At 32.5% G+C, this 26715-nt stretch overlaps 3 protein-coding genes across 5 annotated transcripts in view; 2 read left to right on the forward strand and 1 right to left on the reverse strand.

Moving 5' to 3' along the window:
* Window positions 1-650: 650 nt before the first annotated feature.
* LOC119642164 lies at window positions 651-4027 on the reverse strand. Its single transcript, XM_038041157.1, has 3 exons — window positions 3956-4027; window positions 936-1059; window positions 651-868 (listed from the first exon to the last, which is right to left on the reverse strand). Exons 1-3 carry the CDS (start codon window positions 4007-4009, stop codon window positions 651-653), a joined length of 396 nt encoding a protein of 131 aa, XP_037897085.1. The 5' UTR covers window positions 4010-4027.
* An 11443-nt stretch (window positions 4028-15470) lies between these two features.
* LOC119642153 (microsomal glutathione S-transferase 1) lies at window positions 15471-17611 on the forward strand. The gene is made up of 3 exons (XM_038041148.1): window positions 15471-15746; window positions 16846-16925; window positions 16999-17611. Exons 1-3 carry the CDS (start codon window positions 15609-15611, stop codon window positions 17240-17242), a joined length of 462 nt encoding a protein of 153 aa, XP_037897076.1. The 5' UTR covers window positions 15471-15608; the 3' UTR covers window positions 17243-17611.
* A 4669-nt stretch (window positions 17612-22280) lies between these two features.
* LOC119644679 (cystathionine beta-synthase-like protein) overlaps window positions 22281-26715 on the forward strand; it is a 7130-nt gene continuing 2695 nt past the window's right edge. For 2 of the 3 annotated variants that reach the window (XM_038044370.1, XM_038044360.1), the window contains exon 1: window positions 22281-22717. The gene's annotated coding sequence lies outside the window, so the exon portion shown is untranslated. The remainder of the gene's footprint in view (window positions 22718-26715) is intronic. The other variant, XM_038044379.1, reaches the window with a different exon arrangement.

A 26715-nucleotide genomic window follows, 5' to 3' on the forward strand; every position in this document is an offset into this window, starting at 1 on the left:
AGCTAGATCCCATATCTTTGAAAAACATCTACACCTAATGAATTTTTCAATGTTTCGTGCGCGAACATCGATCTTCTTAATCAGATGCGGATGTCTTTGACATTCAGCTTTGCTTATATTAGGAAGTATTTGTAACCGAGAAACTAATCCAACTGTTCGAAGAATTGGTTCACTAATCATATGCTAACAGACTTCATGTCCAATCCATAGAACCATTCGCCCATTCTTTAAATGTAGCCTTTTGTCTTTTGACTTCCACTTCCTTTCATAAGTAACGGAGATTGTGGCTAGGAATTGTTCTAAGGTTAGTAAAGAATTAAAGGCATTCCTATGTAAGTATTTTTCAGATCTTCCAACGCCACATTTCAAGAAAGGACTCCTTTGACTGAAGAACTGAAATTCAATGGTTTTGAAAGCGAAACAAGTCTTCATCTTTAACTATTAGAAAGTGAATTTTTCCTTTATCCCCATCGAACACAATCTTTGCGTTTATGAGAAAAAAAAATTTCGTTGCCCAATACTCTCTTGGAGTCTTTTTAAAAGAATTACGTGAAAATTTGTTTATTTTATATTCAACTCAATTGTAATCTTATTTGGATTTTATATAAATTTCATTAAAAATATTCTTAATTATGTAAAATCAGTATAATTTACTTATCGCGAAACGTAAATATTGCATCAAAGCCAAAAAGAACACCGTTTACTATCGCCAGTGAACCCTTAATTAACGCTAAATCTCTGGTGCGCGTACGAAACGAAAACTCCCAGGCTTCAATTATAAAAATTCCTGACGCCACGAACATTGTACAGCCGAAAACACTAAAAAATATATCGATTCGTTTATGTATAGGAGCACGCATTAAAACACCTAAAAACATAGCAAGACGTAAAATAGACGTAAATATTTTTTACCAAGCAATATTATAGAAACTCACCTGCGAATACGCCTATTACTACTATAATGAAACCGGTGAATGTCCCCGTAGCCAGAAAAGATGTAATAATATCCCGATCATTGAAACTGTAGAAATGCAACGTTAAACAAGCGATGGCAAAACCCTAAAATTCCAAAAAATAGACAGAATAAAATTAAATGAACTAATATATGTATGTAAAGAAATGCATGGCCATGCCAGTGGAACTAGAATATCAATCCGCGTAAATTGACAAATAAGTGCACTCGAAAGAAACATATTATAAAAAAGCGAGAGCGCTTAGTGCCCATTTAGTGTCAAATTATTTATCATATCTACAACTGCTCGTTATTCAAACGTAATAAGTCAATAATCCAATAGCGGGAACATGGGCTACTTTCAATCCTCTTTCAATCATGCCTTATGTGTTGGTCACAAGAGCTTAATAATAAACTATTTTTAACGAATCGCTAACTCGTACGAAAATCTTACTAAGCATCTAAAAAAATATACTTAAGATGTGATATACGCTAAAGAGTCGACAAGAGCTATACAATTTCTTCGTATTTGATCAAACATATCTCGTTCGTTTAAGCTAAATATAGCAGTCTACGTTCACTTAGACCCGTGAGGATTAGGAAAAATTCGATTTTTTGCAAAAATTTCCAACGAAATATTTTAGTGAAGTAAAAATCTCAGGCTATGTTATGTTGAATATTTGAAACCCTTACAAAGTACTGTGTTTTTACTGTGTGCTTGTATGAATGCATTTCACATGGATTTGTAGATGGCTACTAAAATATTTTACACCAATATTCGTTAATATTCTACGTTAGTGTTCTCACTATAGGTGAACTTATCGGTGAAAGGTCTACACCTCTATTTCGAAGTCAAATTTTCACCTTCTTTGCCAATTTCTGTGTACAATACACGTATAAGTAGAGTGTCGAATAGATGAATATGTATTATTTGAGGTGTATTTCTGGGCACAAAGAACGACGCATTTAACATACTCCCAATTTCAACAGTGAATATAAAAACAGATACCTTTACCCATTCCATATCCACACCAAGGGATTAAATTGTTGTAACTTATATGTGCTTATATATATGCTGTATATAATAATGAAATGTATGAGATGTATGTATGTTTTAATTTTTATATGCCTTCGCTTCGTTTCACTGCAAAGGAGCGATAGGAAATATAAGTAAATTCTCTGCAAGCCTTACTTAACTCTGCTCTTATCAATAAATATATTTTCAAGCTCAGAAAATATATTTAATTCATTACACGGTAATCGGAACATCTTGTATAAACATAAGCATCAGCATAACATATACCGCAAATATAACAACAATACAAACAATATAAATATACATCCATCTGTGCATGATGATGGTAAAATAACTCCGTGTTTTTCATCATAAGTTGCCAAAAAGTAGCTCTTCTTATATTATAAAGATTTCCTTTTAATGAGAGTCCGTATGCCGTGAGTCAGTAAGTAAGCAGCAAAATATACCAAGTAATGCAAACTTACAATAGCAAATTTATATATTAAGTTACTATTCTGGATCGTTATCATCGATCGCATAATCTCAACAATTTTCCGAAACAAAAAAAGGAAAAAATTTTAAAGTCAGTGAATACCTAATTTCGTAAGTATACACCCGACCGAAAAAAGCTAAATTAACTCCCAATCTATATATCAGACCTTTACCTAAAAAAAAAAAAAAAAAAAAAAAAAAAAAACGGTTAATATTAACGAGCGACATTCGAAATTGGTATCAACAATTCCTTTCGCCTGAGGCAGCTTTTTAGAGCCTCCTCCCATATAATCGTTTCTACGAAAACTGAATCTTTTTATGGCAAAACGATCTAATTTTTAATATTTTGCAATGAAAATTGACTCATAATAGTAACTTGATAAAAACTTCAAGCCTACAGTATTTAGATCACGTATGTCTTATGATTATTTGGATATCATCGCATATAAGGATTCTCGGAATATGTAATATATGTCAAAGAGTTCCAATTGCTAATGTATAGTAATTTGGCACAAATTTTTACTACATACTTCTATTGCTTAGATACCACTCCATAAAAGATTTTTCATGAGTAGTAAGCCCTTTAGAAAATTGTTCGATTCTTAACATTTTATGGTGAATATTGATCCATAGTAGCAATTTTGGAAAAAAATTAACTGTAGAGTATTGGGATGAGATAGGTCTACTTTGACGACCCTAGCATATGTAGGGCTTATTAGGACGAGCAAGCCGTTATCTAGAACGAAAGGCTAATTTAGTCAATTTTGGTTCACGCCCTATACTGTTTTGAGCATCCTCCAATAGGCGGGCTTTCATGACAAGCATGCCTTTGCATGAATATAATGTACATTATTTGAATGAACAACTGTACTGTCGTCGAAGTGGCATAGGGTATCTAATCGTCGGCCTTGCCCGACTACAACATTCTTACTTGTTTTGCATTTGCAAGCGAGAACACAGATCGCATTTATTAGGAATTTATGTAAGGAAATCTTTGATATCATTGTTAAGATTGAAGAAGAAAGTCTCGAGGATGCTCAATAGCTGCAGAGCTTAAAGCACTTCTCAGCCTTTTGCTAACCATGATGAGCACATCTAAGAACAAATTTCGCTAACGCAGACATATGTTTTCATACCGATGCAAAACATTTTCCATATATTACGAATATTAGATAAATGTAATAAACCAGCTGTGGTAGCCGAGAAAACATAACACATTTTTGCTCCCGAACTATGAGAAATAATAAATTTGCACTGACTTTGTCAATCTGAGTAATGTTTTTATTGTTAACTCTTAAAAATAATTGTGAAAATCAATAGCAACAATAAAAGATAAAAAGTGTCTCAAAATGAGATTTGAAATTCGACTTTTTTTTTTTTCTCTTTTTTTTGTTTAGAGGATTATAACAAAAAGGGGGGAAAGTGAACTTTAGACTGTATATGTTTACTTAAATATATGAAATTTTGAATTTGAGATTGTGTAAATGATCAATTACCAGTTCCAGAAATTTCACCACACTTAGACGTCCTTTACGTTCACCATGTGACATTTTTGGAAAGTTTTTTTTGTTTTTAGTTTTTATTCTTTTTAATAAAGATTATTTGAAATGATATTGAATTGACGTGGAACTGGAATCAATATTCTATATTTTGAGATTAACTATTTTGCCGCGAACATTTGGAATGACATAAACAACTAACTGCTTTAATAAATGCACACGAATAGATATAAAATAATGCACATGACCGCTGCAAAAAGACAACTGCAACAATCGCAAACAGAATAACTATCTGAACGACATAAATACGCAAGAATGCCAACTAAAGAGAATAATTATGTTTAAAAAAAAAAATATATATATATATATATATGTACGCATAGAAAAAATCCACAAGAATCATAATTAATTAATGACATACTGTGAGGGAAAAAGGAAATACTTGAGCACTTGTACACTTTTCAATTTAAAACTGAAAAGGCTTTTTAAGCAAAGATAAGACCATAAAGATTTCAACTATATATGTTAGGAAACGAAATGAAAATATAGAGATTTCGTAGAGAGGACCCGTCGACAATATATATATATATATATATATATATATATATATATATAAATAAGTGGAATCATAACTAAACGACTCTCGAGATATGTATATGACATCGTTAGAGTTGCTTCCCAAAGAATTTATGTTAATATTTTCAGTGTATACACACAACATACACGCGCTCCCATATAATAAACATACACAACATTTCACAGTAATCTCCTTCCAATGGAAAGAGGGTGGACTGGGTTTTGATTAATAGCTCTTTATTATGTACGATGATTGCTTTTGAAAAAAAAAAAAAAAAAAAAAAAACTTATATGCAACTATGATGCAAAAGTGTGGCTTTTTTGTTAACCTTATCTTTACGCATGTATTAGTATTCGAGCATTCGTAAATGTGTGGGTGTGTGCGCGTATGTTTTTGTGCATATAAATACGGAAAAGCAGGTTATGGGAATTTAAAAATTAGAACTAGAATTAGCAATTTTCAGGCCGCAATATTTGCGTCCTACTCTAATGTAAACATTATCTATGTCTTCTTTGGCGGCAAAATTGTGAAAAATATTAAAAGCTTTCAAAATTACTTTGTAATTACTTCTTTTTGCTTATGTTGCGATAATTTTCCAATTTTTCACTAAAACGTCATTAATTCGAAATAATATAAATTAAAGAAAAAATTTATAAAAATTTCACTCTTGCATGGCCGCCACATGTTCGCAGTCCGCTACACCATTTGTAATCCGAGATGTGTTAAATTTGTGTGAAACCATCCGATCAATTCAGGATCGTTTTCCATATTGATTTAATGTTATACGTCCGTCTCTCCATCGAATGTCGTTCCATGCCGGTATACTTTTGTATTCAGCACACAAATCGCTATTTTTCAGACGTTTCTTGTGGTTTGCCCCAAGGATAAAACCCATCCAAAACGGATTGATTCGAAACACTGTTTCAACCATTCCTCATATGACGGCCTACCCAGTCCATGTAAGCGTTCTCGTAAAAAAAGAAAAACCCTTTATATGGTAAATATATCCAATTTTTTATATATGTTATGACGAGAGATTCATTTGCTATAAACCTTGACGAAATTTGGGTCGCAAAGGTCTATTTTTTCGTACTCGATTCCGTGTAAAAGTTTTCACGAATAGTGTACCCTAGTTTATGATGAACGTTGGCTCATAGTAGCAATGGGGAATAAAAATTATTTCTAGGAAATTTTTGATCACGTAAATCTATTTCTTATGCATTCTATGCATAGAGGCTCTCATTAAAAGTAAGTCTTTATAGGTCGACAAAATCTAATTTGTAGTTTTTTATGACGAGAACAGGTGAAAAATCGTAAAATCTTTAACTAGTAAATTAAATAAATTAAATAAGTTAACGTTAGTTTATGTGTTAGACACGCTTCCATGAGAAGACTTTCTTAACAGATATGTATTTGCATGAAAATTACGTTTAACTTTTTGTCCATTAAGCAAAGTAGTGTAGGGTATAGAGTATAGGTAGTCCTTATTCGACAAAAATATTTCTTCTTGTTTCGTTAAATAAATGCTTCAATAAATTAGTAAACAAATTATTGAACTCTTTCCATCGTTTCTTTTCTTTCTTTTCTTTTCTTCTAATTTTTAAAACCTATTTCCTCAGTTCAATCGACATATAAACCGATATTATTATGATTTTGATATTGCTATTCACGTTGATCGGTGTTGTATATAAAATGTATCTTTGGATGTTTATTTGTAAGCGTTGCAAGCATTTCATAGACAGACGTAACAGATGTTTCAATCCTTGTATCTTCTTACATATATTTCGCTTAAATAAAATGGAAAAAATTGTAAAGACAAAGATCGGCGTATGCTTATCTGTTACTTATGTTTCTAAGCAGAAACCCATTATTAGCTTAATTTTTTCGGAAATCATATCATTTTTCCATCCACTATTAACATCGTTATGCTTAGGCCACACGTACAAAATGTAAAGAGCACATCTTACTCGCAAACTAATACCTAGCTATAGTTCGCCGGTATATTTTATTTATATATATATATTTTATTTCTTATCCGCAAGTATTCCCAAATAACTCACAATGAATGACCATGTTGTGGCTTCTCCTAGAAGTTATTGACAATACTTGATTGAGGATCAACTTAATTAGCAATTATTTACTAATGTAGCATAATCTTAAACTATACCAGCTTATTACGTCATTTTCTTTTGTTTCATTATCTGTAAATTCAAGGTACAGTGAATTAACCCTGTATTACGACCTCTATGCTTGTTTCCTTTTAATAGGCAAAAGACTAAGATCTCTACGAATATTTCCACCACCAAAGGATAGGGATATACTCATTTCGTTTTTTTCATAAAGTACATAACACTTAAACGGGAGCTTCAGAGACTCTGAAATTCTGAATTGATTAAGCAATGTCTGCCCGTCTATGGGCCTGCGTATCCTTGCGGTGTTTGTGACTGGCACTCTGCTGGTCCAAAAAACAAAGATATCGGCTCAAAGTTTGGTAGAAACATTGGAAGTTTTTGGCACACAGGTTGGTATTGCAAATGGACCAAATTGGTCAGAGCAGAAGCACGCAGTCGAGCATAAACTGAACGCAGATCCGTTTTTCTTAACAAAAATTGATGGATTTTTGTTCATCATTCCGAAATTATAAAAGTTAAAATGTTGAAATTGTCCGCATTTACTTTACGAAAGACTCTACACTTTACGTGCGAAAATGGAAAAAATCGTCCATGGCCACATAAAGTTACAAGTGATTAAAATGAAGATTTATTATCGGCCTAAAAATGGGTTAATTCTAAAATGAATATGATCGACACCGCGTCCATCAGTCAGCCAAGTGGGTTTCTAAGAATTTATACGATTAGGGTATTCCTTCCAGACTGGGAGTTTATAAGATAGGGATGCTGGCGCGCGCTGACCCTCTAAGGCTCCCGTTCCCCAAGGAGAAGATTCTTAAAATGCTGACTATAGGTCTATAGGGCTGAGATTTTCTATCGAGCCAGCACGCACTATTATCATAAGAAACCTCTTTCGAACGTATAAAGCGAAAGGTGCTGACAAACTGAAAGTGCATACGGCTGGAGTTTCCTTTCGGGAATTTGTAAAGTAAGGATGCCAGCGCACATTTAAGCGCTCCGTTCCGGGCGGACAAAGTCAAGATTACTAGCGAACTAAATGAGTAAAGAACAAGAGTTTTGTTCGACCTGCGCGTTTTGCTAGTGCTAAACAACTAACGAAAGATCGTTGTTGATACGCTGCTTATATACCTGTTGATTGTAACGCTACCATGCAGTCATAGAGCTTTCACCACCATGTGTATGATACCCATGCAACTAAGAGAGCAATGCAGTACTTAGATATTTACCTATGTGTACACGTAGTAAAGCTTTTGACTAGAATAATAGCCTTTACCAAGACTGGATGTAATACACAACGATATAATATCTCTATGCACTATATCTTAAAATATATATGCAGGCATATTATAAATACACAAAATATTAAGGCAGATAAGGCAGTAAGAACGCAAATGCAACTAAATCGAAAGAAAGGAACAACTCTCTCAAGGAAGACCAATGCTTTATAACGTTCCGCTTCAATTTGTAGCAAAGACATTCGGAGCCTTTCTACTAAGTGAATGTGATCGTTTGATGCATAAATCGGTATTAACGAAATTCTCATAGAGTGAAAGGAGCTTTCATTTTAAAATGCGAGCTCTTCAAACATCAATGTGAACTGTTTTTATATTGAGAGAACTATCGTTAACAATAAACTGAGATTTCATGTCATTTTCCATTAACTGAGGCATCGTTTATATGTGTTAGAAACTGTTGTACAGCCACGAAAAAATTAAGTTCTGTCACCCATAAACCCTTGTGATTTGAATCATTGAATGGAGTTCCACTTTCAAAAGCAGCTTTAGAAACATTTACATGGTCTTTACTATTTACTCGACGATTACTGTAATAGATCCTTGATTTTATCGATATTTTTATCAATTTGATGATCCTCCCGGACATGGTCCATCTCAAAAGAGTTTTTTTCTTTTTACATTTGATCAACAGCGTAGGGGGGATCTCGCCGTAAGCACCGTCGGATTGTAAGTAAACAAGGGGAGTAAGAAGAAATCGGGTTTGGGTATGCTCGATGCAAAAGATGTTGTGCGATGCTGGTTGTTAATATAATGTACAAAGTAGGGGTAACTTGAAAATGAATGAATGAGAACACGGAGAAGACTGAATAATCCAATGGAGACACTTGATTGGTGGAAAAGACACTTTCGTCTAAACATAGCACAGCCGAAGTTACGATCATTACCAAGAGTATTGTCTAATGTGTTGCATACACTCTCATCACGCATAGATGTATGAATCTTTCGCTTGCTTGATGTTGTGGGCCTACAAGATTTGAAAGCTCCCGCCCAAATATAAAACAATACGATTTACTTATTCTTTTCCACCCTTGACAAAGTGAGCAATAATTAATTCATGAAAAATAAAAGTTTCGCTTCAAATTTTACTTCTCGCAGGCATCTTTGTGTTTGTGAGGCCTTTCAAGTTTCCCGTTCAGGCCTTCTTTAAACACCCTTTTTCCTTTTCAAACTTGAAAACGTCTATTCATTTCTTAATGGTCAGCTTTAATAGCAGGCTCTCATATCATATTCTTGCAAATTTTTCCTTGTGAGATGAAAACCTTGCAACGGAAGATACACGTACGTCTGAAAATATTTCAAAATAAGAAAAATTAACTAATAGGTTGTGAAATATAAACGAATGAGAAAATTTCTATCCTATATTAGCGCTTAGAATAACAAAAATAAAAAAAAAAAAAAAGGAAGAACAAATAGTTGCGCTGAAAACAGAATAAAGTACAGCTTGCAACACAGCGTGCACTCATAAGCAAAGCAAAACTATTCATAACGTCATCGTTAAAGAGCATAGAAATTAAAAAGTGCCTTACAAAAACAATCTATTTTAGTTAATACACATGTGTACACATACACAGACAGATAATTGTAGCGTAGCTATAAAGCAATCGCGTACGTAGAGGCATGGTCATTATATTGTTGAGAGCGAAGAACTAAGCTACGCATACAAGTTGAATTTATTTTTTTCTGAGAAAAAAGCAAGAAAGCTATTAGTGAAAATGTATAAAAGAATAAAGAAAATACAAATTACACTAAGGGATATAAAGTGATTATTATTATTATTATTAATTTCGCCAGAGAAATAAATTCTAAGACTAAACTCATAAAAGCACTAGCATCTAAGGCTATCGGCTTAAAGTGATTATTATAATTCTTTTTTGGGGAAATAAAACGAGAGAAGTAGAAATAAAGGTACGATGTTATAGAAAAAAATAAGAGAGATTGCGTGCCAAAGTGAGCAAGTCGTTGAATGAACAACGAAGCAAATTAATTAGAAAGGCGCCACATGAAAAAACACAGTATAATAGTTCGTGACAGTTTAGTACAACACATCGTTCAAATATTATATCGTAAAATTTGTTTTTTTCAGATTTCCGCCAAAAATTAACATTTGTGTTCAGTACTATTTGACAAATGTCCATGGAAAAATACAGAGTTGCACAGGGTCTAGCAATTGTTAGAAGCTATGTTTCATGAAAAATTTATCTCTAGCGAAGAAACTCATTTCTCATTTAAAGGGCTTCGGGAATAAACTCATATGGTATTAACGGAACATGTCTGCATCGACAAAGAATTACATTTTGTAATGGTTTACGGCCTGCAGCTGTAATCTGATTGCAATTTTTTTTGCACTATAGAAACACGATCACTGATCATCACTTGACTTCGATTTGATGATTTCGCTTTGGACTATATGTGATTGCCGCAAAATGTTGCAACACTCCATACATCTCGTGACACAACCAATGTATTGAAGAAGATAAACGTTCATTGAGCGCGTAATTACCACAAATGTCAATCTGAATTGACCATCAAGACCATGCGATATAACTCCATTAAATCTTTTTTCGTTAAGATTATATTAACTGATTGACTCAATAAAATACAAGCCCTCAACGACATTATAATCAAGATTTTTAGTGTTATTGAAATGGAATGAAAATGTCATGCGGAACAATGGTTAAAAATTCAAATGTTAACAAAAGTCTCTCATAGGCAATCATTTTTAACTAAATCGCTTCTAAACAACAATGTCACGAAATGGTAGCTGAACTAAACTAAAAATCGTATTAAAATTTAAACCTTTTTTTTTTTATTTTTGCTATTTCGTCATCCGTTTTTTTCACGTTATTATCGTATTCGGATGAACCGAATTATTAAACTATTTAAGGAAAGGAAAGCATACTAGACAATGAAAAAAAAGAAGGTAAATATGAATTGATTAACGAGCAATTTAGTCAGCGTCACCATCAATACACCCCTGCACTGCCGGCGATGGATCCTAATTTCTTAATTTCTAATAACAATAAAAAATGCCTTCATTAATCGAATTACGTCACGTAAACTTAACATATTTAGGTTCGCACCCTGTATTATCGTGTTATAGTAAAATGCATGAAGAAACCTCTGCTTATAACTAAGAGATTGAAAACGCATCATTTCTCACATATAGAAAGGGGTAAATTGAATATAAATACCCCTAGATAAGGCATAGTGAAGTTACAATAAACACTATATCCTTTCTCCTTCAAAAATAAGAAATTATATCGTTACAAGTGAACTGAATTTTCATCTCGCAGGTATATCAGGCTGTCTAACTCGCTCAAAAATAAAAGAAAAACATAATAGTACTAAGTGATTTGAATAATTTGCACAAAAAACGATGAATGAGTTTTATATATTTATTTCCATCGCTAGGAAAGCGTGAACATTGAAAGACTGATTAGTTACCGATTTGATTTGAAAAGCAATGGACAAGAATCGTTTTGTTAATCTATATATAGCGTTTGGGAAACTCACCTAAGATGACCAATATTATTCGCTAAATCTGGGCCTGTATCTTACAACAACGGGAACTTCGTTAAACTTAATTGTGGACGGTAAAAGAACGTGCATCCGGGGCAATCATAAACGCGCCAGATATTCATTTGCGCCGCAAGAAGTGAAAAGGGCAAGGACAGCACTATCAACGACTAGTCGAGAAACAATTGACGAGCGACAATGCGCTGGCGACACACATCCTGTCCGTAAGCAGCCTACAATACGAAAGGGCGGAAAACCCATCTGTAAGAAAATAGTGCCATGAAATGACTGAAGAAACGGTGGGTTAGTAAGCCAATCGAAACCATTTTGGACTGAACACGGAGGTAATCCTTACAAATAAATGGGTAACTACTCTTCGGAGATATCTTCATGGAATCAAAAGTTATCGACGAAAATATAAAAAAAATCATCGATGCATTGTCGGGGTTGCTTCATTTTCTTCTTCATCGTGGAGGCCAGGGTGTATTCGTAGATTTCTAATCAATCAAGAGATTTGATGATGATCCCGGTAGTTAGGCTGAAGAAAGAGGTTTGTGACATTCTTGCATTTAAAGAAAAAAGATTCGAAATAGATTCATTGATTAGAACTTATATTGAACTGAATTCTTATCAAATGCATTTAGCTCGGAGACATTACGCTATGCTCTGTCGAATGCCTTTGAGATATTTAGGGCTATCATCTAACTTTCGCTGAAGTGACGCATAACTCGATTGCACTTTTCTATGAGGCAAGCGAATAGGTTTTCAGTGGACTGATTTTCTCAAAAATCGCTTTGCGAATCACACAAGCGCTAACTGATCATGGTTTCCATGGTTTTGACGTGGAGCATATTTGCATCGAATGATAATTTGCAGTGTTGGCAGTGTAACACTTCCACGATGCTGGGTAAATATTGACAAACTTCTAGAGAGCTAGAAAAATACATGCGGTAGTGCAGCTGCTGAATAGACTGGCCAATTCAGTCTTGGCGAGTGTGACAACACGCATCTTAAGTACCGCTTCAGAAATGCCATCTGTCCGCGAAACTTTTCCGACATTGAAAAATTCCAACACAATTTTAATTTCTCCCGATCGAAAGAACGCAATAGATATCGAGCGCGCTACTCCAAGCAGGAGTTCGAAGCAAATAGATCAACCAAGATACCATCAGCAACACCAGCCGTATTAAATGTTATTCAATAATTTTTGGTGAATATCGGAATCGATGTGATAGAAGGATTTCCAATTCTCTCCACCAACGATCGGGAGTCATTCTATTAATATTTTTAATATCTTGCTGCTCTATCGCGTGAAAAATATTTCGTTCTTTTCGTTTTCAGTTACATCTTTTAAACAGAGTTTAATACAAACTGCTCTTAAACGAATATGTTCATTTTGAAAGTCCACTATCGCTCTAATTTAAAAATTAAAAAAAAAAAAAATAACACCCGAGTTAATGCCATCCTAACAATAACTGAATCCCCGATATTCTTTAAACACGGTAGTATCTATATATGTATATATATAGTGGATCATAATTGAAAACAAAAGTAATGTAAGGAAACATCCATCAAATAATGAAACTATTTATTTTTTTTAAATTATAAAATTTTTTTTAACGTTTTGCATGTCGTCATTATTCGAATTGCTAAAGATTTTCCACACGATTGGATAATAACGATAATTTAGCTTATTAAAGCCAAATGCAACCATGAAAAAAACCAAAACAACATTATTATATATTGGGTGGAAATCAGCAGCTTCTGCTACCCATGTGCACTTGTGTCGTTCTATAAATTATCAAGTATTACAAAACATAGAAGAAAATGTATTTCATTTTAAAGCCAAGACAGGCATACGAATAAAATGAACAAAGTTATATTTTTATAACCTACACTACTTGTGGCGCAAGGGTAGATTAAATTTGTGTGGATGTATGCGATATTCATTCATCTATCCATCTCGTATTATTATGTTCAACATAGACATTGCAATTTTTGAGATATTTGGATGAAATTGGATACACTGTAGTATTTTGAGTCAATCAAGAAAAGTCAAAATATGGATACGTGTATGGCGGTGAAGTGTATTTAGGGGTTTAATATTTTTAATGCACAGCTTGACTGCGTACGCTGACCGTCTCACTCGATATATGTTGTACATTATATATATATATATATATGAAAACATATCATTTAGTTTTAGCCTTTGGCTGTTTAACAACTACATTTGTGGGCTGAAGGATGATTATGGTTCCGCTTGCATCTCGTTTAACTTACAATCTGTAACTGTATACCATAATCTAGTTTTAATTAAACATAAATTAAATTGAATGCATAAACGTAATCTCAATAAATGAAATCTCAAATCAAACATAACCACGAAATTGTATCAAAATCTTATATCATATATAGATAGATAGATAGTAATTTCATCTGATTGCCTCTCCATTTTATGAAGAAAACTTATCGCTATTATCTGCGTCCTCCTTCTGCTTCATTTTTCATGATCCAATTAGTTTGACTAGAAATATAAATTACCTATCTAAAGCACGCTTGAATTGCTGGTGAACTTCATTAGCACTAAAAGGTCCGTCTTTCAATTGCATTCAATTTGGAACGTTTTTTAAACTGACTTTTAAACTTCACACTAAAATTTATTTCAAAAAAGATATGCAAATACTAGATTATAACGTGATACGACGAGGGATAGGTATATCATCAACCCTTTGCCAATTAACAACGCACCTGTCCAGCAATGATAATAAATATTCTATTTTTCAGCAGACGAGCGCGTGAGCATGATTTACTGCATTCCACTTTTCACATTGATCAAGGAAATCGATATACTTTATAGAATATTTAGTGCTTAATTGTTGCTGCCAGAAGCGAAAAGAAATACCTATATATATATACTATTGTTTAATAAATTAAAATTTTATATAATAAATGGAGAAAACCTATAGCGAAACAATCATTTTCGACAACTTGTCTGTGTACTAAGCAATGATAAGCTAGCTTTTCCAAGACTTTACAATTAAACCGATGTGAAGATCGCTTACATTTCTCAAGGATTATGTCTTTGCTACAAATTACAATTTTGCGTCTTTGCTAACTTATGAATTGCGGCGACATAAAAAAAAACAAAGATCAATAAAATTGTATACAACACATAAGTAATTGCAGAAAACACTAACATATGTCAAAAAGTTAAGTCTTATTATCAGAAAACTCAAAACTAAACTACTGCTACTAATTATGATGTAGTGCGTGTGTGTATACCTATTGAAATGGTGCAATGTGCAAAACTCGTTATGACAAAGTTTAAAGAAATAAATGTAAGCACACTTCAGGTTTTTGATAAAGCGTCTTAACGGACGCTAAAATGGAGTCCAAAAGATAAGAGAAAGAGTAAATTCACAGACTAAAGTCTTAAAGCAATAGCATCTAAGATCAACGGCTTTCTTGAAAACTCTACCCGCCTTGAGTTTTGAACCCGCGACCGCCGAATTGTTAGTCGAAACCCTTTGTCTACTCGGTAACTCAGACGGATACGAGAAATAAAGTCGCTTCAGGTATGCGCAATGATATTGGATTTTACCTATCATTAAAATTTTTACATTAAAATTTTTCATTCATATTTCATTTATTAATATTTCTTCATTTTATTACAAATTTTTAGATAGTTTTACTTTTAATTGCATTGATATGATTTTGTTGATGATTGTATCGTTTTGATTGCTTGCAAGCGAACGAACATCAAACTTGCCCTTTATTTTGGGCCTATTTATTGCCGAAGTGAATATTGAAAGACATGAAGAACGTCATACGTAATGCAGCACAGCTAGATGACTTTCGAGTTTCATCGTCAAGTCAAAAACTAGTTAACCGAGAGATACATAATCAGTACCCGGTAAGTAATTTCGTTTATTTTAATTTCTCGCTCTCCTATCTCTCTTTCATAGCTTTTGCATATATCGAATGCCGGGGTTTAATATTAATAAATATGATTGCGTGAACGTTGCTCGCGACACATTCCATCATAGTTTTAGTTTATAATAAAGCCTTCATTAATACACGCGACTTATATTAGATTTGTGTTTTTTCATTTTCTACTTTCAATCACAGAAATGGCGATTGCTCAGTTAGCAGATATATTAACGTTACGGAATGACGTATTTAAAGCGTATTTATTTTGGTCAGCGGTATTAGTTTTAAAAATGCTGGCCATGTCATGGCTAACAGCTGTACAACGTGTCGCCACAAACGTAAGTAATAGTAGAAAACAATTGAGTTGCGATCAGCACCTTAGACTTTCGAGAAGTATGGGCTTAGGATGTACTAAGGCAACTAACTATAAATTCCCGCAATAAAATATTAAAAAGTAATTCAACGTATCAGTAGTCGGAACTGAGTAAATTAAATAAGCGATAGAAAGAGACAAAGCTACGAACTTCCTTATAAGCACATATGTTTAATCAGGATGTAAACCGGAATTGATTTAGTTTTGCATAGTTTTTCATACAAAATTTTTTTAAAATTTTTAAATTCTTCTTTTATCGTCCCATCAAATAAGCCCCAAAAAGCAATTATGAATGCTACGCTAGCCACATCTTTCATTATAAGGATGGGCGGGCGTACATGCTATTGAAATATTATATTATATATATGTACTAAAATGCTTACTCTTACATAGGGCAATGGGCCACTTTATCTGTTGGACTTTTGCATGCATTAAAAATATGATAACCTTCAAGTTACGAAATAATCCAATATATTTCATTGTATATTACGAACGTCATTCACTCTACATGTGATCTGGTTAGGTAAAGTGAACTTTGCCCCCTCGCAATACAAATCTTTCGCTATGGAAAAGAAACATCACAGCCAAAATCATTGAACCGAACCAAGCAATTCTTTCCATCTTTTATTGATTTTGTTTTTATAAATATGTATGCAAAGTTTCAAGCGATCACAAATTTAATAAAATACTATTACTAATATCTATAATACATTTCCTAGTGGCGAACAAAAAAAAAAAAAAATAAAACCAATAAAATCAAAAAGCTCTTAATATTTCATTTAATTTTGTTTATTACAAATATATTCAATTTTTATTGCAAATTCGATATTGTTGAAAAAAAAAAAAAACAACTACTCGTGTCAAATAAGTAAACAGCACCTTGGTATTTATCATTATAAATTCCATATAATATATACGTAAATAAAATTCTGGCTTCATGAGCTACGATTGGAATATTTAACAAAATTTTAGCAAGAATACAAAAATATATTTTTATCATCGAATAAACTTTAAAAGATAGTAAATAAAAATTAATGAAAAAAAAATTTTTTTTTCATTTATAGACTTTTGCTAATGCCGAGGATTGTTTTAGACGCAAGGACAAAGTTAAATATGATGAGGCCAGAGTGGAACGTGTACGACGGTAAGTTTTACATAGTATATGGTATATAGATATGTACTTTTTTCAAATAAGAATCTATTCGCTAATTATATAGGGCTCATCGGAATGACATGGAAAATATATTACCTTTCTTCATAATTGGCTTTTTATATGTGTTAACGGATCCGTCTAAATTTTTGGCTATTAATTTGTTTCGCATCGTAGCTTTCGGACGCTTAATTCATACACTGGTCTATGCCGTCGTTTGTGTCCCGCAGCCAGCACGCGCTCTCTCATTTGCTGTAGCTCACCTATCAACAGCATATATGGCCTATCACGTATTACTTTACGCATCTTAAAAGTACTTAATTGAACAAATGACAATCTGAAGGATAATATTCGTCAGACGAAACTGGATTGTGACTTTATCTTTCGCTGACATTTCTTTAAAATTTACTCATCAATATTAAGTGGAAATATGTAATTTAAACTGTATTTGCATAATGTATAATGTATCTCCCTCACACCATCTTACCGTCATTTAAAGACGAAAAAAATTCTCTCTTCATAAAAAGTAAGTTTTTTTTTTCATTAACATAGCAAACGCTTTAAGATATATTTTGTGACCGGACTGAGGAGAGATATCGAATTCACGTAAGAGATCCATAAATCCACTAATATAATCGAGACACTGGCTAAACAGTTATTCGTTTAGAAAATTTTTACTGATTTTCCCTATTATAATATTCCTATATATGTTATAAGGCAAAAAGATATTATGCTTTCAAACTTTATTTTTACTTTATTGTAATAGAAGAACCAAGTACAAGGTCTCCTAACACTTTTGTAAACAAAAACTAACAAATCATCCAACACATTCTGACAATTACGATTACTCTGAACAATGTGGCTTATCTTCATCGGTTTTGGTTCATAAATAACCTAAACTGTCGCGTCTGAAGCTCCAACAACCTAAGAGAAAGAGAAAGAATTTCAGGCAACACAATCAATGACATTTAGGTACGATTTTACAGATAAAGAAAGAGCGGGATTAAGAATGAAAAAAATCACTCGGCACTAGTTTTACTTTCGCGCGGAAAATATCTAATTGCCTCGAATGGGGATATTTCAGGCAACTCCTATATGCCAACTCTACGCCTCCGGCTTCCCTTTGTAGATGACGAAATCTTATCTCTTATCTGCAGAACAGATCATTCAGAGTTCTGTTTAACTTGATCATCTTGAGCGAATTCCCGGTGACGTCTGGCGTCCCTAAAGGCAGTGACTTAAGAACCGTTTTATTTAATCTATACATTAATGATCTTCCCTTGACCATTGACTTAATAATTTAGTTACATGTTACTGCTTAAATTTTATGAAATTAAATCCAAAAAATGTAAGCCGCTTTCTCTCTCAAGGAGGAAATCATTCAATAGTGAATATTTCATCCATTCACTCAAGTTGGAAAACATAGATTCGTTCATCGATTTAGAGCCTCTGTTGTATGGTCTCCTTTCTATAGATGTTGTATTGATTCAATAGAATCCGTTCGAAAGCAATTTTTGCTGTTTGCACTTAGGAATTTGGGTTGGGACCCGCTTGTCTCTCTGCTTCGTAAATAATAATAGATTGGTTCTGTTATTCTTGCCATAATTTGGTGCTTGCAAAGCTTTTGCCTGTTTGCAATGACTTAGGCGTCCACTTGCAACTTGGACCTGGACCGTTTGTAGGTGTGCCTCTGTGGTAGAGTATCGAATAGTCTATCTTGCCGACTATAACGTCATTGCCTGTTTTTTCTTTAAGAAATTTTTTTCCGCAAAATTGCTTTCAAACCAGATATCTGACAGTAAAGTCTTGCTTGGTCAAAGATTTTTCATAGTGTACAGCCTTCAAGACGCCTGTATTTGTTGTAGGTCATAAGAAATACATCTGTGTCTGTTCTTCCGCCTGCTTATTTATACAAATATCCGATGTATCTAATGTGTCTGCTTAATCATCCTAATCAACATAAACACTATGAAAAATATTTGGCTTTCACGACCTGGATAGCAGACTGTAGAAAATTCTCGGCTACGAAAAAGTGATATCTGGTAATACTGTGCAAAATGTCGAATGTAAAAAAAAAAAAAAAAAAGAAAAGAATCAAACATAATTATAAGGAGCACATAACGATGAAAAAAATGTAAAAACAAATAGAAAAAGTGAATAAAGAAAACAAAAAGGCCTTTTGAACATAACTTCCAAAGAACAAGTAGAAATCAAAATCACACCAAAAAAGCCTAACAAAAAAAGAAAAAAAAGTTACAAATAATTTTTATACGTTTCGAAGCACAAAATACCAAAATATTGGAGAACTTGCGACGCGAGTACAATAATAACTTGTGGCATGTCTCCCTCATCTTTTAAATCGAGACGGACAAAACCTACGTATGCCAGAAGAATGGAGAAATGCAACTATGCGATGAAAGTTACAAAATTAATATATAAAGTTGATTTCTCAAGGCAGCGAAGAACTGAGGGTAATACGTAAAGCGTGAATATAGGAAAACAAAAAAAAATTTTCAAAACACATAAGTGGAGACTTTTGTACAAAGCTCTTTCGTCATTTCATATGAGAACTCTATAGCTAAATAGCAAGATTGCCATAGAGGGCAATAACGAGATGTTGGACTTTGGCCTTTAAAGTAATAGTAGAGTAGGACTCGAGCTAATTATGAAAAAAAAGAGTACGACCTTTGAAATTTGAATTCCCGTGAGTAACGTTTTCAAAGCTCTATGATAATATAGTAGTTAAAGGATTTTTTGTTTTGGCACCAATAAAACGCAAATTAGATGACACTTAACTTAATCTAAGTTAAATAAAGCTGTAAAGCTGTAAAGCTACTGAAATATCTTCAAATTTCTTTTCAACATGGCCATTCCTATACTTGAAATTATTCCTTATTTAAGTTCCATCATTACATTGCTTGACCTTACTGATTCACCTTCCATCCCAATTGCGAGCTTTGGGTCAATATGCACCAACAAAATTGCAAAGGATACCATAAACTACAATTAAATTATTGCTACTGTTTTACAACATGTGACGTAATCATGCTTTAACGAGAACCTTCACACTACACTTTCTAATTCAAATCTTGTCTTTACAAAACTTCTAATGATGCTCCTCTTGAATTACTGAGCTTAGAACTGATTCATTAGCTGAGGCTACAAGGGGTGATTATCGTCTTCAATTAATCAAATAGTTTTTGTCGATAATTAGTTATTAAATCATCTCTAATAGGAGGAACCACTGAACTAACATTGTCATGGAAGCTACCAGATTTTCGAAAATTTGATTAGATACAAGTGATTTTTATGTTAACAATTTGAAAGAGCAATTTTTGGAAGTTGAAATTGAAAATAGCGACTCTGTATGCTGCAGAAACTGTTTCCATTTCCATATTGATTGTAATCATTGTGGGCTCACTCAGCTCTGGCTGAAAAATAAAAAAGAAGAAGATGCCTCTTTAATCTCTTTTCAAAGAAATTGATAATGAATATTAAATAACTTTCCTGACTTACTCGATAGTTGTGCGTCACAGCTAAATAATATTCGATAAATCTATCTATTTACCTGAAAATGGAATTTTGTTCTTACGTCATATGAAGATCATTGATAATCATGATAATTTATTCAACCCCATCAACCCGAATTGTTACTACAAGGTAAACTGAAGAATAAGCATAAATTGAATAGCTCATATTATCTTATCCGAAATAATTAAATGCCACAATGGTCCAACATTTTGTGTTGTTGTTTTCATTTTGTTTCTGTTTCTGCAGTAACGCTGTCAATAACGCAGCAAGTTGTTGTGATGGGCAAAGATTCTGCTAATTGTTTCTTAATACGATGTTCGATTCCCTCAAACACTTGCCGATTGGAAGCGTGCACAATTCTATGCTTCTATGCATATAACTGTTTATGCACGAAAGAAACGAAACAGTAGGTATGCACGTAGCAAGTATAAGTCGTTTTCTCTTCATCGTTTATTTCACATTGAAGAATTCAAAATTTTATTTTCGCCAAATTTCAATTAAAATTGTATTCGACATATTTTATACAATTTTCCATATTACACAATTAGTTATTCTATACAACCCCTATTTATATTACGTTATTATAATCCAAAATTATGCTACATAAATTCTTTAATAATTAAATAAATGCATACAACTTTAGAAAGTAAACTTTTTCAAATTTTATAATGTGTGGGCAACTTATGGATTAAAAAAAAAAAGAAGAAATTGTGTAGCTTTTTCATACTTGCACACTTATATATAACTGAAAATCTCTTAAATCCGAACTTATGAACTAGTTTATCCAAAAATGATATTTAATATAAAGTGATATTTAGTACAATAATAAAAAAAATAAAAATATCCGCCTGAGTGGCCGGTCGATTAGCAACTCAATCGTTATGGATTCGAAACTCAAATGAGGTTGAGTTTTTAATAAAAGCCGATAGCCTTAGATGCTAGTGCTTTAGAAGTTTAATTTTCGAATTTATTTCTCTGGCGAAATTAATAATAATAATTATAAAAAATAGTATAATAATCAAAGCGCTGAGTCTCCTGGATTTGTCACACCGACAATTCAGACATTAACTAGGAGTTTTTTATTGTGCTCCTATTAGCACGGTGTTGTTATTAGTGCTGCTATCAGCGTTCTGCTGCACAATATTAAATTATATACCATAGCGCATATTCACTTGAAAATGCAGTCTTATATATTTGTACTTTGCGAGTATTTGAAAGAATGCGAGATCATATCAAGAAACTACTCATGGAATTTTTGCACATACAAATAATGAAAATTGAAAAAGCAAGCAAACAAGTTACCGTTAATTAAAAACGTTACTACTGTTATTAGTAACAGAATCGGTTCGTAATAATCTTCTATTTTTACACTACTTTAAATGTAAAATGTTGAAACGTCTTGTTATTTAAACATAAAACATATTTTTTTTATACCCATATACGATTGCAAAGAGAATATAAGAAAGTATACAATAGATTTCTGCTCTTAAATGCGACTTTTTGAAATAAATATTTAATAGTATTCTCCCTTAACAATGCTAATTAAACTTTACTCTGAGAAGTAGAATATTATTCTCTGCAAATTCAAAAAGCCACTCGAGGTGCTTAGGTAAGAAATGTACAGTAAAGTGAATTTTACTCTGAGAAGTAGAATTTTATTCTCTGCAAATTCAAATAGCAACAAGTATATAAATATAATTTTTTTAAAATTTTTCTTCAATATTTAAACTAATTTCAATTAATTGAAAAAAAAAACTAAGAAATATAAATCAAGTATATTCGTAAAACTATTGAAAAAGTGAGTGGAGTGCCCATGAAATGCTAGACACTTTATCGTAAAAATCTTATTAATACACGCGAGTTTTATTAAAATTGTTTTTTCTTTTCTACTTTTAATGTTGCGGATATGCATATAAATAATAATGTGCGAATAACAACAAGTTCACAAGAGATATTTTAAAATACATCTTTAATAGTTTAACTAAATTCAATTAATTGAAAAAAAAAAAAAAAAAAAAAAAGAACCAAAAACAAAAAGTACTTTCTATATATATAAAACTATTGAAAAAGTGAGTGGAGTGCCGATGAAATTTTAACTACTTTGTCGTGAAAATCGTTCTTTGCTATCTATCTGTTTGCTTCAATTAAATAAAAAACTCTAAAGCGTAACGTAAACTCTCTCTCTTTATATAATTTCCTAACATACGTATTTCTTTTTGGAAAGAAAACAAAAATTTAAAAACGTATCCAAGTAGGTACGTACGCAAACAAAAAACGTGCTAATTTCTCCTAATGGAAATTTTTTTTTTTTTTTTTTTGGAAAAGCACTTTGTGCAAAATAAATCTGATATATGTGTATGTATATACATAAAAGATATTTTACAGAAATTGATTTTCTAAAAAAAACAAATTTCCATTAGGAGAAATTATACATATATATATATATATATATATATATATATTTACATGTATAAATATGTTTGTATTTATGTATATATTTATTTATGCTTAGATATGTGTACTTATTCATAGAAGATATTCTATAGATATTGAAGAAATTTACATACATATTATGGAGCATTCATATATATGCGCCAATTAAGTCATTATACTTAGATTGAGTCAAGGAATGAAGCGAAAAGTTCTTTACCATTTTTCACCAAACTCTGAACATACTTGCTTTTATATTTTAAATTAGTTTTCTTAACGGGAAACACGACTTCACGAGTACTGAAAAACCGTATTTTTGACCCTTTTTTGGGGCTGAAAGTAACGATAGTAGAATAAGAATTTTCAAAAAAAGTTAATAACGACTAATAGCATAGCAATATAATAAAAAAAGATATATATAAAAAAAAAAGAAAATTTTCAAAAATATTAAAAAATGACAATGCCGCAGCCATTCTGAAGAGTACTTCAGCACACTTCAATCTAAGTATGTAGATAAGAAAGATATATTCGGTCGCAATCGAATCTTTTATACCCATCACCGTGATACTAAAAAATATTGGGTGGGTGCGATTGTTTTTTTCTATTTTCACAATAAAAATAGAAATTTATATTCCGTACTGTGTTGTACTTTATGAGCAACAAGCCACAAACACGGAAGGCGAAGTTGCTCACAATTTTTGTTACATAGACGTATCGACGTTGTAGGCGTGTTTTTTAAAAAATTTTTCGTTTTTTTCAAATTCTTTCGCAAGTTTGTAGGCACAACAGACGGAGATGCTAAGTCACTTTCCGGGCGTTGCAAACGCGTTGAGAAAATGAATATACCCCTCATCCTTCAATGACGGGTGGAAAAAAAAATTCGTTTTTACTTTCGTTTAACAGACATCATAATATTCTTTTATTAAAAGGGGCATAGTATAGATTGGTAGGCTTAATACTACCAAGGAAATCGACGACTCAACCGCAGTCTATTCAGAAAAACGCGATAAATTTTTTCTTTGACTTGTTGTATACATAATCACGGGCAAAAGATATATTTAACTATGTTGTTATTCGAACTGTGTTTCTCACCTCAGCTTCGCCTGCATGTATGTTATTAAGGAAATTATGTTTTTCCCTAAATCCTACTAATTCCTCGGTGTTTAGAAACAATATGCCATAGCATGAAATAGTTTGTGGTAATATAAATAAATAAATTTATTTTTTTTTTGCTCAGCATCTATTGTCCAGTCCAACATTGTAGATGAGGAAAGGGAATAGTATTGAAATCATTGAAATTCTTTTTACCTATTTTCAGCGCAAGAAAGAGTAAGCAAGGATGATTAACAATTAAACAGTTCGTGAAACTATTCACAACTACTACTTTTGAGTTTAACTTTTCGCCGGCTAATGCGGAAAAGAAAAGTTTAGAACTGTATCTGATGTTCTAAAGAAACTTTTGAAGTCATAACGACGACAGTCACGGACGGACGGACGGACGGACCGATCTGTTTTAACCAACTGTTCTATCAATGCTAGTCAAGAATTTCTATACTGGATTGCGTTTGTGATGTAAACGTGTACGCTTTATAAATGCTTGGCAAATTGCATTTCTCCCCTATACGTAGTATATAACAAACAAGTCGTGCACAAGCGTGCACTAGATGTGAAAAATTCAACGCAATGCAAACATGAAATCTTTATTGTTGTTTGTTTGTTTTTTTCTTTTTTTATATTTGCACATAACACCGTTTCTCCAAACAAACAGCAATATTGAACTTATCACCGTGGGCCATGTCAAATTATTCACAAAAAAAAAAAAAAAATTACATTTGCATACATATATATACATATAACGATTGAATTGCACACGTATTATCAAAATGTTCAATTTTTTAATGAGAATGTAAAAAATGTTTTCAAAATGACAAAAATCAAAATTAATTCTCAAGCAACTTGAAGATTTTTGCATTCATGTGAAGAAAGCAATATATAGACATTGCCTTAAAGTGCTTCTTACGTTAATATTGAATTTTGATGACTTACGATCAATTTTATTATTGAAGAATTGACATGGCTTTCTTACCACATTTTCATTTGGACAGATCGGTTTTCCAGAAAGCAAAGTAATTGGCTATAATTCGTTAGGCACAATGTTTTAGGCTTTCTAATGACTATAGGCCTCAACGAATTTTAACGATTCCAATATTTTGAATGTAAAGGTTTTCCTTTAACGATCTTCGATCCTCGCTTTCAGAAACTTGATCGTTTCGGCGGCTACATAGAAATGATTGCAAAGATATTGCATTCCTTTCGGGAAGACACATGGATACAGGCAAGTTTGGGCCCATCATCAACATTATCGTAAACAAACAAAACATTCTAAAAAATTTCTTACATTTTTCAGTCTAGTATGAAAAGGTAGGCGATCAACGTAATCAGCATTTCGCTTATCGGCATATTTCAAAACAAGCTAAAACCAATTTTGCAATGTCATGGACACGACTTGTTTTCCTTAAATGCTGGTAATGCGTCATGAATGTGTACTTGGTTTTCCCCTGGCTTTACAAAATTGTTTTTTAGAAACACCATTAATGATCATGAAAACTCAAGTCATCAAGCATGGCTTTGTCGCTAGCATTACGCTATGTTGTATTGCGCACATACTCATAAAGTGATCAGAAATCTTTCTTTTCTCCTCGTTGGAAAAGTTAAGTGTGCCACTTTTTCTCATTCAATTTGCTTATTAGTTGTGAGAAATTTTTTTTTTTTTTTAAAGCATTCTAACGATGCGCTTAAAGTTATGGGGAAAAAGGCAAACTATAATCTTCACCTTGGATGTAATCTCAAAAGAAACAAACGAAAACTTGACAAGCTTATGAAAAGACTACGATTTTATTGACTTTCCTCAATGATAATCAAAAGGGAATTGTTAAGACTGATCCCAAGAAAAAGTCGGCTTCACTCGCTGACAATCTTATAAATTCGTGCTAGACCTACAGGCACGATGGGGGTGAGTAGTGTTTGCGTAGTTGAGGGCAGTCGAACAGTCTTCCTTCCAGAAGGGTATTTGTAATGCGTTTTCTTTTTCGTGTATGAGTATTATAGGTGCAGAATGGCGATATTAATAAATGTTTGCATAAACAAACCAATGTTTACCACAATCCTGTACAGCATCATTATAGCAAGCGATAATAATTACATATGCTAACGCTTCAATATATCGGGGAGGAATTTTCGATGGTCGATATGAGAATATGATAAAGTCATTTATTTGCACGATCTACAACGTTGCAGTTATACATATATATAAGATGAAGACGCTGCAAAGTTGATCGTCCAAGGAAAAAGGAAAAAGTTTTGATTCATTGACCGACGAATACTTCATGTTTCTCAATTTAAACTATTATGTGAAAATCGCGAGACACTTTTTTCATTAGATTTACCTGAGTCGAGCATCTTTTGCAATCAAACTTTGCATTATTCTGAAGGATATCTGAACATTTGGTGCGTAGCCTATAATCCTAATTAGACAATCCGGAACGAATAATGCATATATGAAAATGTTTTAATCTTCGATCTTCGGCAAACAGATAAATAAGCCCTAACTAAATCGAATCAAAAATAAAGAAAAGAATTGATATAAAAATTATTAAATAATAAAATTATTTAGTTGATCTCTTTATATATATATATGTATGTTTGTGAATGTTACAAATCTAAACACAAAATTATTAACTATATCCTGGTGCCTCATTTATTTATTACAAAAATTTTATTATTATTTACTTATTCCAATGCATATATATATATATATATATAT

Source organism: Glossina fuscipes, unplaced genomic scaffold, assembly GCF_014805625.2.
Source record: "Glossina fuscipes isolate IAEA_lab_2018 unplaced genomic scaffold, Yale_Gfus_2 0, whole genome shotgun sequence".
Lineage (NCBI taxonomy): Eukaryota > Metazoa > Arthropoda > Insecta > Diptera > Glossinidae > Glossina > Glossina fuscipes.